Source organism: Neospora caninum, chromosome VIIb (genome assembly GCF_000208865.1).
Source record: "Neospora caninum Liverpool complete genome, chromosome VIIb".
Classification (NCBI taxonomy): domain Eukaryota; phylum Apicomplexa; class Conoidasida; order Eucoccidiorida; family Sarcocystidae; genus Neospora; species Neospora caninum.
This window is the reverse complement of record NC_018394.1, coordinates 3,736,940-3,749,967: the sequence shown is the minus strand read 5'-3', so window position 1 is coordinate 3,749,967 and position 13,028 is coordinate 3,736,940. Positions and strand designations below refer to the sequence as shown.

General features: G+C 61.5%; 1 protein-coding gene across 1 annotated transcript; it reads right to left on the bottom strand.

Annotated features, from left to right (window-relative positions):
* Positions 1 to 1,299: 1,299 nt before the first annotated feature.
* NCLIV_028650 (conserved hypothetical protein) lies at positions 1,300 to 10,026 on the bottom strand (the record flags this gene model as incomplete). The annotated part of the gene is made up of 4 exons (XM_003883059.1): positions 1,300 to 1,602; positions 2,000 to 3,846; positions 4,226 to 5,582; positions 6,160 to 10,026. The coding sequence occupies 4 exons, from the start codon at positions 10,024 to 10,026 to the stop codon at positions 1,300 to 1,302; spliced, it is 7,374 nt and encodes a 2,457-aa protein (XP_003883108.1).
* Between the last annotated feature and the right edge of the window lie 3,002 nt (positions 10,027 to 13,028).

Here is a 13,028-nt window from a genome sequence, read left to right as displayed (position 1 = left end):
TTATTCACCATTTACCACAATGTCAAACGTCGTGTAGATACCGTGCCGGAAGGCTGCCGTAGGGTACTCCACAGGCCGACAAACGTGCACTTCACATGAACAGTTTCCCCCGCACGTGTGCCAAAGTACCCTCTTCGCCTCGAGTGTTTTCTCCAGACAATTTTTGCTGTTTTCCGCCTAGTGTCTCTCCGTGGGAAGAAATTCAGGAACCAGCGCCGGTTCCTCTGCAGCCCAGATACCGCTCCACCGAAGCGAGCTCGCGGCCTCTCCCATCTGCGGTCCCTCAAAGCACCGGAATTCATTTCTAACCACTGCATGCAAAGGCTGGCCTCTGGTATGCAGTCCTCGAAAGTGTGAAATGTGAGGTGTACCTGGCGCTCACGGCGCTGTGTCTACCCTGCCGTGGCGCCCGGCTTGGTCGGGTTCCGCTCGTCGCGTTCGTCGATGTGACGGCAGATCCACTGGAAGCGAAAAGGACTCGAGTGTCACTGTGTTGCAGGGGTTGAAAACGCCGCAAGAAAAGTTTTGTCCGACTTTGCTACAAGGCCTCAACACCCTCTCGCTGTGAACATGCCGCTCACCACGCTACGTCGCACAGTGTGTACGGGGTGTGCAAAGAAGCGGGTCACTCCGCATTGAAAGGATTTCCCTCCGACACAAGGGGAGAAAACAGGAGAGAAGGGCGCTGGTGTATGTACACCCCTGGCATGTTTCGAGCAGGGGAGAAAGCCCCTCTGGGAGAGCGGTCCCCCAGCGACGTGGGAGAAAAACAGGCGTCGGGGAAAGGGTGAATCCCTCCGAGCTCGGCAAGAAAAAGACGTGGAAAGGGAGAGCACACCCGATCGTCAAATGAGGACGGGAACACGGGAGAAACTGTCCACGCCCTGGGAAGGCGAGAGAAACCAGCTGGCCCACGTGGGAGGCTACCCACCACCCCTCGAGGCCGAAGAGCATTCACACAAACAGCCAACGGAGAGGGGCGAGACAGAACGCGTGAGAGAAGAGCGCAGAGAACTGACACAGAGAAGGAGACACCGGGGGGGACAAAGAGAAAACACGCAACAGCAGAGAAAACCGACCGCCCACGTGAGACGCCCGCAAGGCGCCACGGCCTCCAGACGGTCGCGCACGCCGGCCTCGCCCACACGGGGAAAAACATCCGACGAAAAAACAAGGAAACGCACAGAGCATCTCCAAAGGCCCATTCCAACACCAACACTGACCTATCGGCGAAGCCGAACAGAGAGACGCAAGGATCGACAGCGACGAACCATTCAGCCAGAAAAACACGGCACGAAACTACCGATGCCTCAGACCGGCAGCGTCTCCATTCGCACTTTGGGTGTGGCCGCCGGAGCCGCTGCGGCCTCCAGCAGCAAAGAGACGCCCACCTCGCAAATGGGATAGCGAAGAAAAAGAGAACCCGCTGCGAGAGCCCGACACCGGAGACGCGTCGGGCGACATCTGCCTGGCGCATGCATCCTGGGCAGCATACGCTGCGCGGGAGTGCTGGCGAGAAGAACTTGAGGGACTCTGGCGGGGGCCCTTTGGAACCGGCGAGTGCGATCCGCGGCGACGGTGGCGCAGAGAGTAGGTGTTCGCCTATAAAGAGACAACACAGGAAGCACGCACGTGAGGAGCTCCAGGTCCATCTCAGCGCAGTCACTCGGCGCCAAACTGCCCACGCTTCCAAATACCACCCGCGATTCTCAGGCACATCCACACCATCACGGATTCACACGCACAGCTATATTCACGGAGACAAGACATTGATCCGCATGTATGTGTCTATAGACGTTTGATTCATGTGCACATGGCATGCGTACGCATCCACGCATTTGTGTGTTGCATCTAGGTAAACGTTCATGCAAAAGATGTAGGTGGTGAGAGTGGCGAGGTGGTGTATATCGGGGTGCTGCGAGAAAAACTCGGGGCCCTAGGAGACACGTCCCATGTCAGAACTCTCCTCTTCCGCAACTCTTCTGCCTTTGCGTCTTACTGTGTGTCTCTGCGTGGTCGCGTCGCCGCGGTCTCTGGAGCCTCTGGCGTCTTCGCCTTCACTGCTCCAGGCGCAGCTCGGCTCGCGTCCCTCCTTCTCTCCGCCGTCTTCGGATTTCTCTTCACACGGCGATCCTGAGCACGACGCTTCGGGCAGAAAGCGAAGCAGGAGCCTCTCGCTGCCGCTGTAAGGCCCTGTCCCTGAGGCGTGCGCGCGCAACTCACACAGACGCTCGAGCAACAGCCGCGTGGCGGGCCCCGCGGGAGAAGTCAAAGAGGACAACTGCGACGCGAGTTCCGTCTTCCTCCGTTTCCCTCCTCGGGACGCACATCCGGAAGAAGCGCCTGACGCCTGAGACGAAGAAGCGCCGTCGGCAGCGCGCTCGGGCGTGTCTGCTCCCTCTTCTTCGTCTTTCGGTGACTCTCTCCCCAGTTTGTTCCCGTCCTTCACGCCCTCTCGCCACGTGGCTTCGCCGCCCGCGCAGCCTCTCGGGCCGTCTGGAAGCCGGCGCGCAGCGAGGCTTTCTTGGACTGTGTGCTCTCGCGCCTCCTCGGGACTAGCTGATCTGTCTTCGTTCACATTCGTACGGGTGCTCATCTCCACCTCTTGCTCTTCAGGCGACCGCACCCCTTCTCCCGGCGCGCCCTGCGGCCGCCCGTCTCCGTCGCGGCGCGCGGTCTCTTCGCCTTGCTTCTGTCTTTTCCTTTCTGTCTCTCCGTCCACGTCGCCGGAAAACGATTGAAGCCCGACCCCCGCAGAGGTCACAGCCGCGCGCTGTCGCTTCGCTCCAAACAGCCGCAGACGCCGGAGAAGCCATTGTCGGCAGTCCTGCGTCACGTCGGACACGTCGTCGCATCCAACCACCAAAATGCGGATCTTCTTTCCCCCTGCAGCCGAGCCGGCGCTGCCGCGCGGCGCCTGCGCCCCGGCGGCGCGCTGAACCGCCGCCGTTGCTCGGGCTGCCTTCCCGTTTTCTGCCTGCGGAGTTGCAGGCGCTGAAGCCCCCGCAGAGAGCGCGCGGGACGTGTGAAGCTGCGAAAGCTTCTCTTGCATCAGCCGCGAACTCCGAGTCGTGCGGAAGGGGAGAACGCGCTCAGGTTTCTCGTCTTCACTCTGCGCCGGCGCGTCCTCCTCCGCTTCGCTCGACCGCTCCGGCAACGAGAATTGCGGCGGGAGCAACGACAGAGCAGACAACGCGGCGGCCTCTTCTTCTTTCTCCGAGGTGAACTCTCGCCACCATCGCCAGCCGGGGGACGCGGCGGAATGCTGAGCCAGGAGGCATCGAAGCTCCTCTTCCTCTTCACGTAACGCTTCGCTCTGGCGACGGGCGGGTTCAACAGCCGTTTCCTCCTCCCCGTCGGGGTCTTTGCCTCGCATTTCCCGCTCTCTCGCGCCCGCCTTTTCCCGCAGCATCTCAACGGCCAGGCGACACCCGTGGAAGAAGCCAAGAGACGCCAGGGGGAAACGCCGAAGCAAAACTGTCTTCCCGTTTGCTGCCTTCGCAGTCGGATGCACGTCCTTCTCACCAGTGCTCCCTTCCGTCTCTGTTTGTTCTTCCGGCGCACCCCCAGGCGACGTGTCAGCAAGCGCAGGCACACCGTTTTTCTCGCCCGTTTCCGCTGGGCTCGCAAACACTGCCCATCCATCTTCCGTTCCCGCGAGGAAGTGAAGCGAGAGAGTCCGCCCTGGCGTCTCTGGCGAGTCCGACGTCTGCGGAAGGCTCACGTCCTCAGTCTCCACAGACTCGACTCCTGCCCCAGACGGCGAGGGAGAAGCGGGAGAAAGCGCGTGAACGGGCGACAAGAGAGGAGAAAGGCCACACGCCGCGCGACGGAGTGCATGCGAACCTGAAGACAGGGAACGCAGAAGAAAGGCGGCCAACATCGCGTCCACGGAGAGCCACGCAACGACATAGGAGTAGAGAGAGAGGACTACAGAGACCCATTCGATCCACGTTTCGACAGGAGGACAGCGACACAGAGATAGACGCGCAAGTGGATACAGCGGGGTTCGGAACGCTCTGCAAGTAGGCAACTGGTAACAAGACGTGACTGTGCACGTATATGCAAAGTTGCAGATCACTCTACGCAGTGACGGCGTAGGCAGTGTGTCGGCGCACTTTGCATGTATGGGCACTTGGCGTGGAGAGCGAGACGAACGGTCTTGAGGCGAAAACGCGGCGCTCGACAGGTGAGACGCGAGCAGGCTTTCTGCTGCCGAACTCACCGAGATGGCGTTTTATCCACCGCGCTGCCTCAGCCTCTCGCTCCCCGGCAACGCCGTTCCAGGCGTCTACACATCGTCGCCTTGCGTGTTCCCTTCTGTTCTCAAGGGCACTTTTGTTCGTCTGTGTGGCCGTGGCCGCCTCCGCTTCGAAGCTTTCAGAACCGTCTGCCCCACACGCAGGTGCCGACGGAGCCGACGCGGAAGCGAGAGAGGAGGACGACGGCCGGCGGGGTGCGACTTCGGCTCCAGGCTCGTCTCCGTCTGGGTGTCCGGGAGTCTTGTTCCCACCGGTAGGCTTCTCTTCCCACGCTTCGGCCTCGAACAAGCGCTCGATGTCCGCGGCCGACTCCCCGTCTTCTCGATCCTGTTCCTCTTGCTTCGGGTCCCCCGCGGCTTTCCTTCTTTGAAGCGCCTCGAGACGCAGACGCAGCTGTTTCATCTCCGTCGCCTCCTCTTCGTCGCGCCTTCGCCTTCGCTCTCGAATGTCCTGCACGCGCCAGTGGGCCACTTCGCGCTCCACCTCCGACACAAAGCGCTCCTCCAGCAGCGCGAGCGGAGGGCGCCACAAGTCCACGGCCACGGGGTGGTGTGCATGCGCTAGCCAGAACAGTTTTTGCTTCTCGTTGCGCCGCTCCTTCGACTTCTCCTGGCTCTTTGCACTGCCTTCGGACGCGTCTTCGAACTTTGTCTCCACCGGGCGGCTCTCCTCCGCCTCGCCTCCCTCCGCAGTCGCGGAAGATTCGCGGGAGTCCGCGTCTCTCGACGCAGAGTCTCCCTCCTCTTGATAGTCTCCGTTCGGCGCGGCGCTGTGCCCCATTCCGCCCGCGGTGACGCTGCGCCTCTCAGGCGTCCTTTCCACAGTCTCAAGCTTGCCCCTGAAGGGCGTGGAAGACGGCGCGACTTCGAGGCCAGTTTGGAGTCGAAAGCTACCGCCAGAAAGCGCGTACGTGGGACACCCGCCAAAGTGGCGAAACGGTCGCCTCTCCGCTGGCGCGTCCTCTGCGTCGGGGAAGGCTGCAGCCGCCCACAGCGCCTCGCACACCAGGCAGGTTTCTTGCGCGTCCTCGCTCTGCTCCGCTTTCGCTGGTCCCTGTTCGCACGCGCCACACGAAGCGATGGAAAAGGAGGCAGTCGTCGTCTCGTCCCCGTCGCCGGGATTCGCGGGAACCTGCGGATCGCCAGGTTCTTCTTCCTTTCCTCGCGCAGCTTCCGACGCCTCGCTCGCCGCCTCTCGACTGGCCTCCAGGCCCACGCGCGGTCGCTTCGCCCACAAGTCCCGACACGCGCCCCAGACAGTGTCCCAGACGCCCGTCACCAGCGACGAGTGCGACTTCTCGGCGTCGGGCTGCTGAAGAGCCTGAAGACAGGAAAACGCCACTGTCCAGAGTGTGCCATGCAGGCGAAAGATACCGACAGGGAACGAGACAGACGGCCGCAGTGTAACCGGAGTAGCCGAAACGCTTACGTACGGCGCGCCGTCACGGCTTTTGTTGTTGTTCTCTCAGACCTCCCCAGTGCCCAAAAGCCGGTAGGATTCTCTCTCGCGCGAGCACAACTCACACACGCGTATCGGCGCAAGCGCGCTCGACTGCTCTCAAACGGGGGGCTTTCTGCTGCGGTCCTGCAGGGTGGCATGGGTCTGACAGTCTCTGGTGTCACATGAGGCGCGTGAGACGCACGGCAGCATACACCGCAAAACCGAGGCGGTGTGTTCCGACGCGACGCCTTTCCTCGTATATTCTCCCCTTTTTTCTGGTTCTCTACACTCTTCTCTCCGGCAAATTCTCTCGTCCTGTTCTCTCGCTCTCCGTTGGCCCTTCTCTCCGATTCTGTCCAGTCACGCCTTTTGTTTTTCGCTTCCGCCGTTCAATCCTGTTCCTCTACTCTCCACTTCCATCTTCTGTCCTTGGGGGACTCTGTCTCTTTTCACTCACCTTCATGCAGACAGCCGCCAGGCTCCGCGGCCACTCCAGCGGCAGCCGCTGAATCTCCACGTGGGGCATGGTCAAGTCTTCGAGTCTCTCCTGGTCAGCTTGGAGACACCACCAGGCATCTCGGGTCGTTTCCTCCGCGTCGTTCTCCACCGCCGCCCCCACTTCCTCCCCGAGGTCTCCTTGTGCATAAGGCGCCTGTCCAGGTGTCTCCGTCTCCAGCACGCTGGCTTCTCTATTCGACGACCGATGCCCACGGCCCGAGTCTTTCTGCATGGTCTCGGAATTCTCGTCCTCCTCCGTGCTGCTCCTGTCTCTTGGCAGCTGCCTAGCGTCAGCCGACCATCCTTCTATCAGGGCGCTACACCAGCGCTCAGTCGCGGGTGCGCCGCCGTCCCAGAGCAGTTCGCCCTCTTCCAAAGGACTGTCCGAGTCTGGAGGCACCGGCGATCCCGCTTTCTCCTTCCCAGCGGAGACGGCATTTTGAGCGGAGGCGCCCTTGGGCCCAGCCTCTTGACCGTCGGCGACTGTTGGAGACGTGGAAGGCGAGCCTTGGGGAAGTGACGGTGGGAGCTGAGCCTGACGGCTCTCGTTTTCCTTCTCCTTCGGATGGTCCGTTCCATTGTCCACGGCGTGCGCCTTCCTGGGCGAAGAGAGAGAGCGGCCCGACTCTTCTTCCGACCGCAAGGAAGGCTCTCGCTCTCTGCCTTGTCGAGCGTCCTGCTCCCCTGGCGACGCCCGCGTGGACGTCGCTCGCCTCTCGTCCCTCTCTTGTCTTCGGGAACTGATCCGCTCATCTAAACCCACAGTCTGGGTCTCTTCCTTCTCGCCTTCACTATGCAAAGAGGCCTGCCCCGAGGTCCGCTCGGCTTCTCCTCCGTGCGACGCCCCGGGGACGTTGCGTGGGTGTCTCGACAGCAGCCGGGAGACGACGGGGTCGGGAACCAAGTCACAGCTCTCCCGCAGATGCTGAACGATGTCGAAGAAGAGGAAAGACGCGTCCGCTCTCCACCGAAGAACGCTCAAGTGAGGGGAATCGCCTGGCCCTGCACTCGCCGCAGACTCGGAGGTCGCGGCTTCGGCCGAGTCCCCGTCAACAGCCGCTGACGCAATTTCTCCGTCCTTCGACCTCCTTCGCCCGACCGTAGATCTGCCTAGACCAGCGGGGAGCGGAGGCAACTCGTCCTCCAAGGACGACACGAGGGGAGGAGGAAGGATGTCAGGAGTGTGTGAAGCAGTCGACGTCTCGCCGTCGGAAGCGCGAGAGGCTCGCGGCTCAAGGCAGATTCCCGTCCTCGCACGGACCCCTTCCCCAGCGTCGCCCGTGCTTCCTTGTTCGCCCGTCTCCTTCGCTCCTGGGCTCGCCCCTGGTGGATCGTGACCCGCCGCGGGCACGCACTCGGCCGTTTGTTCGTCTCCGTCTTGGACCGTCCCACCGTGCGAGCCGCGCGGGGCTTCCTCTCCGCGTTGTTTCCCGCCACTTCCTTCTTTCTGCTTCGGGCGCTGCGTCTTCTCCTGACCGTCCTCCCTGCGTGTCTCCGCCCCGGCAACGCCGCGGGCCCCCGCCTCTGAGACGCTTGCCTCCGTCTTTGCGCATGCATTCTCTTTCTGGCTGCAGCTGCTGGCCTCCGTCCCCTGCAAGCTCTCTCCTTCGCGGCCTCGCGGCGCGGCCTTCCCCGTTTCCTCCCCATGTCCCTTTCTCCCGCTCTCCGGCGTCTTGCTCCCCGGAGCGCGCGGCGAGCCTCCGAAGAAACCCGGCAACGAGAACGTCACCTCAAAGTACGGCCGCAAGGCCTGCACATGTTTCCTCAGAACCCGCTCGCGGGTCGGATCCAGCGGCGGCTCGACGACCGCCGCAGCCGCCGACACTGCCGCAGCTCTCGCCGCCGCTGCGCGCTCGCGGGCTGCGCTCTCTTCCGGAGACTTCGCCGCCCGAGGCAGACCCGCGGCTGGGGCGCTGTCTGCGTAGACGGCAGACGAAGCGCCGAGGCTCGGAGTCGAAGCGGGGTGGGCCGCATGCCAGGAAGCGCTGCGAGGGGAGGCAACGGAGAACGGGGGAGGTCTATCGGGTTCGGACGGGGCCTTGCCCAGGCGACTGGACGGGAGCGACGCACCCGCGCGAGACTGCGGCGGGAAGACAGCCGACTCCACGCCCTCCGCTGCGGCTGGCGGCCGCCCGCGGAGACCCTCGAAGCGCACATCTCGTGTCTCACTGCGTCTCGACGCCCCAGCACACCCGCCTGGCCCGACGCCACCCAGGGACAGAGACGCGGGGCGGAAGTCCGCCGCAGGTTTCGCCCCGCGAGCCTCGTTTCGCGACGCAATGCGGCCCAGCGTTTCGCCGAGGCCACGCAACGCCGCAGCTGCGTCGGCTGAATTCGGAGAAGAGAGGCGCAGAAGGTTGTAGGAGGCAACGGCCACACTCTGCTGAAGCTTCGACAGCAGCTGGGCATCGTGGTCGGAGGCGTCCCCGTCGAGCCCGGAAGAACCCCCTGCCGCCGCCGCTCCCGCCGCAGCAGCCGCAGCTAGCCGCTGCTGCAGCGCGCGCAACGCGGCGGACGGCTCCGAGCCTCCGAGCAGGCCTGGCTGCGTGAGCGAAGCGAAGGCCGAAAGATCTGGAGTTCCGCCCAACCGGCCCTGGCTGCCGTCCCTGGCGCAGGCTGACGCGCCGCCGCCCTGTCGCCGGAAGCAGGCATCCGAAGGCGGAGCCGACGCTCCAGCGCGTACCCCCTGGGGACTGTCGCCTCGCTGCGGTCCAGGCGAGGCGCACTCCGCCCCGGCCACCGCGCCCTCCACCAGATACTTGTGCACCTGCTGTCTCTGTTGCTGCAGGAGCGCTTGGTGATGCTGCAGGAGCGCCGCCTGCGAGTTCGCGGCGCCACCGCCCGGGTCAGGGGATCGCGAGGGGAGCGCGGGACGCGGCCCAGACCGGCCTTGGCTCCCTCCCGGCTCGCCATGCAGGCTCGTGAGAGCTGCGAGTTGCTGCCGCAGGATCCGCTCGTGGGTCTGTTGCTGCATGTGGAGCTTGACCAGATCCCCGAGTCGCGCAGCCCCGCCGTCGCGCGAGGGCTCTCGCCCGCGAGAACGCGCAGACTGGAGCGGAACGGGCTTCGGCCCTCCCTGCTCATCCATGGCCTCTTCCGAATCCGACGCAAACTGCAGACGGCGCGCCAGCGCTGCGCGCGATCCTCCCGAGGGCGGTTCGCCGCGTCTTCCTTCTCGGAGACCCCGCACGAAGGCCGCCTCGTCCGAGTTGTCGCTGCCCACCGGACTCGGTGGACGCGCGGGGAAGGCCGCCGGCCCTCGGGCGCTCGCCGGTGGATCAGACTGCCTCTCTGTGCGGAACCTCGCCGCTTGGGCGCCGCCAGAGACGAGATGGGCGAACAACTGTTTCAGAGCTTGACCCTCACGCGGCAAGTGGTCTGGAGTCGCGGGCCTACCCCCTGTACAGACAGTCGAAGCCGGCACACTGGAGCGCGAGTTGCCAAGCGACTCGCCTGGGTTGCAGGCAGAGGCGCGAGAACCGACCTGCGGGGGGCGGGGCCCAGTCGGCCGGCCTGGCCGCGATGAGGCGCTGGCGGGCGCTCGCGCACGCCCCACCTGCTGGCCTTCAGCGAGGCGGAGCAGCAACTCCTTTTGCTCCACTTGTTGCCGTTGCTGGAGAAGCTGAAGCAGCGCCACGGAGACGCCGGAGGAACTGGAGGCGTGAGGTCCGGGAGTTTGTCCTTCATTTTGGTTCAACGTGGAGGGAGACGAAGAGGAAGAGGCCGTTTGACGCTGTTGGAGATGCTTTAGCAACGCCAAAAGTTCCGCGTTCCGAACTCCCCCCTCGGGCGCCTTCTGCCCCGAAGGAAAGACGAGTTCCGGCATCTCCACAAAAGAGACACGTGGTGAACACTCGGTGCGGGCCCCGACGGCAGACGCCGCTGCCCAGGCTAGAGCACGGATCACCAGGAAAAATCGAACCGCACAGTTTCTTCTGTGCGAGAAGCGGGCGCGTGATCAAAGAGAGACAGAGCGCTACAGCCGTCGCCACCCGAAGGTGGAGGACGGTTCGCGACGGCCCTGGGGGAATTCGAGAGACACCGGCTTTCGTCCACAGTTAGAACGCACACTCACAGGAAAAAGAAACGGGCTGCAGAAAACAGGGCCCCCTTGGCGTCGCGTCGAGTAGAAAAAACTATCTTCAGTTTTCCTGAAGAATATGGAGGCGCTGAAACGTGGAGCGGCATGGAAACGGAGACACGGCGTATCGCTCTGCCCGCGCGGGGCTGGGACGGACTCCTGGAATACCTCGGTCTCTGAGGCACTCTTAAGCTTTGTGCTGACGCGCGCTCACACTTCAAGATCCACTTGATACTGACATTTTCCGCGCTCCCTCAACGTCAAACTCCGCCGAAACGAGTCAGGCCTCACAAGAAATGCCGCCTAGCCAAGGTTCAGCGACGGGAGAACCCGTCGTCCCATGCATCGATCGGAGGCGCCGAAGACACAGACGGTTGCCACACGTGAGGAAGCAGGACGACGAAAAGGTGCGAGGGGCAAGAAAAACGCAGCAAAGAAACGAGCCGGAACATACTACACGAAACGGCGGGAGGCTGAAGCTCCCGCTGCAGTCTCTGCCAAGACGATCGTCGCGGTACGCGGGAAGACCTCGCAGCGCCAGCAGGAAGTGCCTGGCATTTGAGGAGCGAGAAAGAACAGAGGAGGAGGAGAAATCCAGAAGAGCATTTGTGTATCCCTGAAGAAGATTCTGGCGCGGAAACGTCTTGTTTTTCAGAGCGTAAATGTGCCCAAAACACTGGGAAGAAACAATCTCTCTGGCCGTCGGGACGTGCGAGCTCCCCCCCTGAAGAAAATGTGCGAGCCGCTAATGGGCTCGGAAGACGTTTTGGCTAACGTTTGCCTGTGGGACCATTGAAACAGAGAAAGAAGGGAACTGCTCAGTTCTTCGTGTGCAGGTTACACAACAGAAACTACAGCGGCCAAGGGAAACGCGAAAAGAAACCAGGAAAGCCGCAACAGCACTTGGTGAGGTGGTTCACAGCGATCGCCACTCTGGGAAACCGAGGGTGTCTGGGGGGCTGTGTTCGGATTCATGGCAGGAGGAGCGCACCGTACAGCGGTCCGCGCCTAATTTTCTAAAAAACCGTAAAGAACAATTTTTGTAGCTTCACAGAAACGGACAGTTCCCACTAGACGTTTCCATATAACCTCGAGACAGCCCAAACTGGGCCCCAGCCCCCATCACAGCCGCATAAACAGTCATACCTATTGTACGGGTGTACGACGATACAAAGGGATCGCGCTATGAAGAAAATGGAGAAGGGTTCTGTATGTTCGGGCTCTAAGCATCTCTTTTTCGAAAAATAGCGCGTGTAGTTCACAACCTTTGCTCTGTCGTTCTGCCACTTGCTGACTTGGCACGTACCGTATCAACAGTAGACTTTTCTACCAGCATGAACATCGTAGGCGACCACACAGGCCACGAGCCGCCTGTGGAGCGGATGTATCGAGCCTGGCTTGTGGCCTGTCGCAACTGTCCTGTGTTTGCTTTGATTCCGTGTCTGATGACCATGAGCATTCTTTGCTACCGACGTTTACCTCTTCAATTTAGTCCACCAGATCTTTGTGGCGGTGCTTTGGCTCAAGAAACTGGCACGGGGACGCGCCACGGGATCGAGCGAAGTGGAGCGGCAGGGAACTGTGGTCCCTTCTGCCGTGACTTCGCCCTGGAACGTGCATGTTTCCCAGGGCGACCTGCCGGACGGGGCACAACTTCTTTTTTCGCAAAGACCTTAACGTATGTTCGCGTTCTCAACGATGTGTGTGAACTGGTTGCCTGCACCAAAACCGACGCTGCTGTCGAGAGAGTACGCCGACCGAGAATCAACTACAGATGTACGTCAGCGACGCTTTACACCTGCCAAGTATCCTTACCGAGAGTATGCCGTGCTTGCGCACAGAGTGTGTGTACAGTGTGAAGTAAGCCGATCCCAAAGATTCGATGGTGCTTTGGCCAGCAGGACAGATGGTGGTTGTTCGCAGTGCACCACTCTGCCCAGGGTAGTAGACTCACGGCTCTCTGGGAGAAAACGCCTTCCTTGGCAACTACTCGCAGATAGCTTGAAATTACTATAGTCAAAATTTGAATAGTCAAAGCTGATAAAAATCATGCTAGGCACGATCAGGGTCATTCTACAGAGCAGCGTCACCAACTCCTAAGGTAGGTGCCTTTTCCGCCACGACCGGGCGAAGCTGGAACCAAGAAAGCGTCAGTGGAAACCATGTTCTCAGAAGACCAGCGTCTCGACTGTAACCATGCAAACGGGTTGCCAGTCGAAAAACCCACACCAATTGCTGCCTTGGCATCTAGTGTACTTGAATAGAAGAATAACCTGAATCGATCCGCACGATCTATCTGCGGAATGCATGTGTGGCAGCCATACACACTGAGTAACTTCGCTGCATTTGCCTTCACAGAGTTAGTCGTCTGCCAGAAAGCGCACCTTTGGGAGGCGCCATCTAGACATAGTTCTTGCAACTAGAAGTACGTGAATCGTGCAGAGGCTGGACACTCTATCGTGTTCTCTCTGTCGCCAAGTTTCTCCTGTTTCTGGAATAGCTAGCGTCAACCTTATCGGAAGCTGCTATAACGGCTCCTTACAGCAAATGAATTTTGCGCGTCGTGTAGAGAGACTGTCTGTGAACTTCCGGCCCAGCCGCTGGCACAATTTGTTCGTAACGAGCAACGGCACAACATAGCAACATTTTTCTATTGTTCTCTCCGGAGGTCCGCCCCGCTGCGCTGTTGTCTGGCGTGCACTTGCCTGGGCCAAACGCTTGGGTCTCTTTTTGCAAGTGCCATCGAC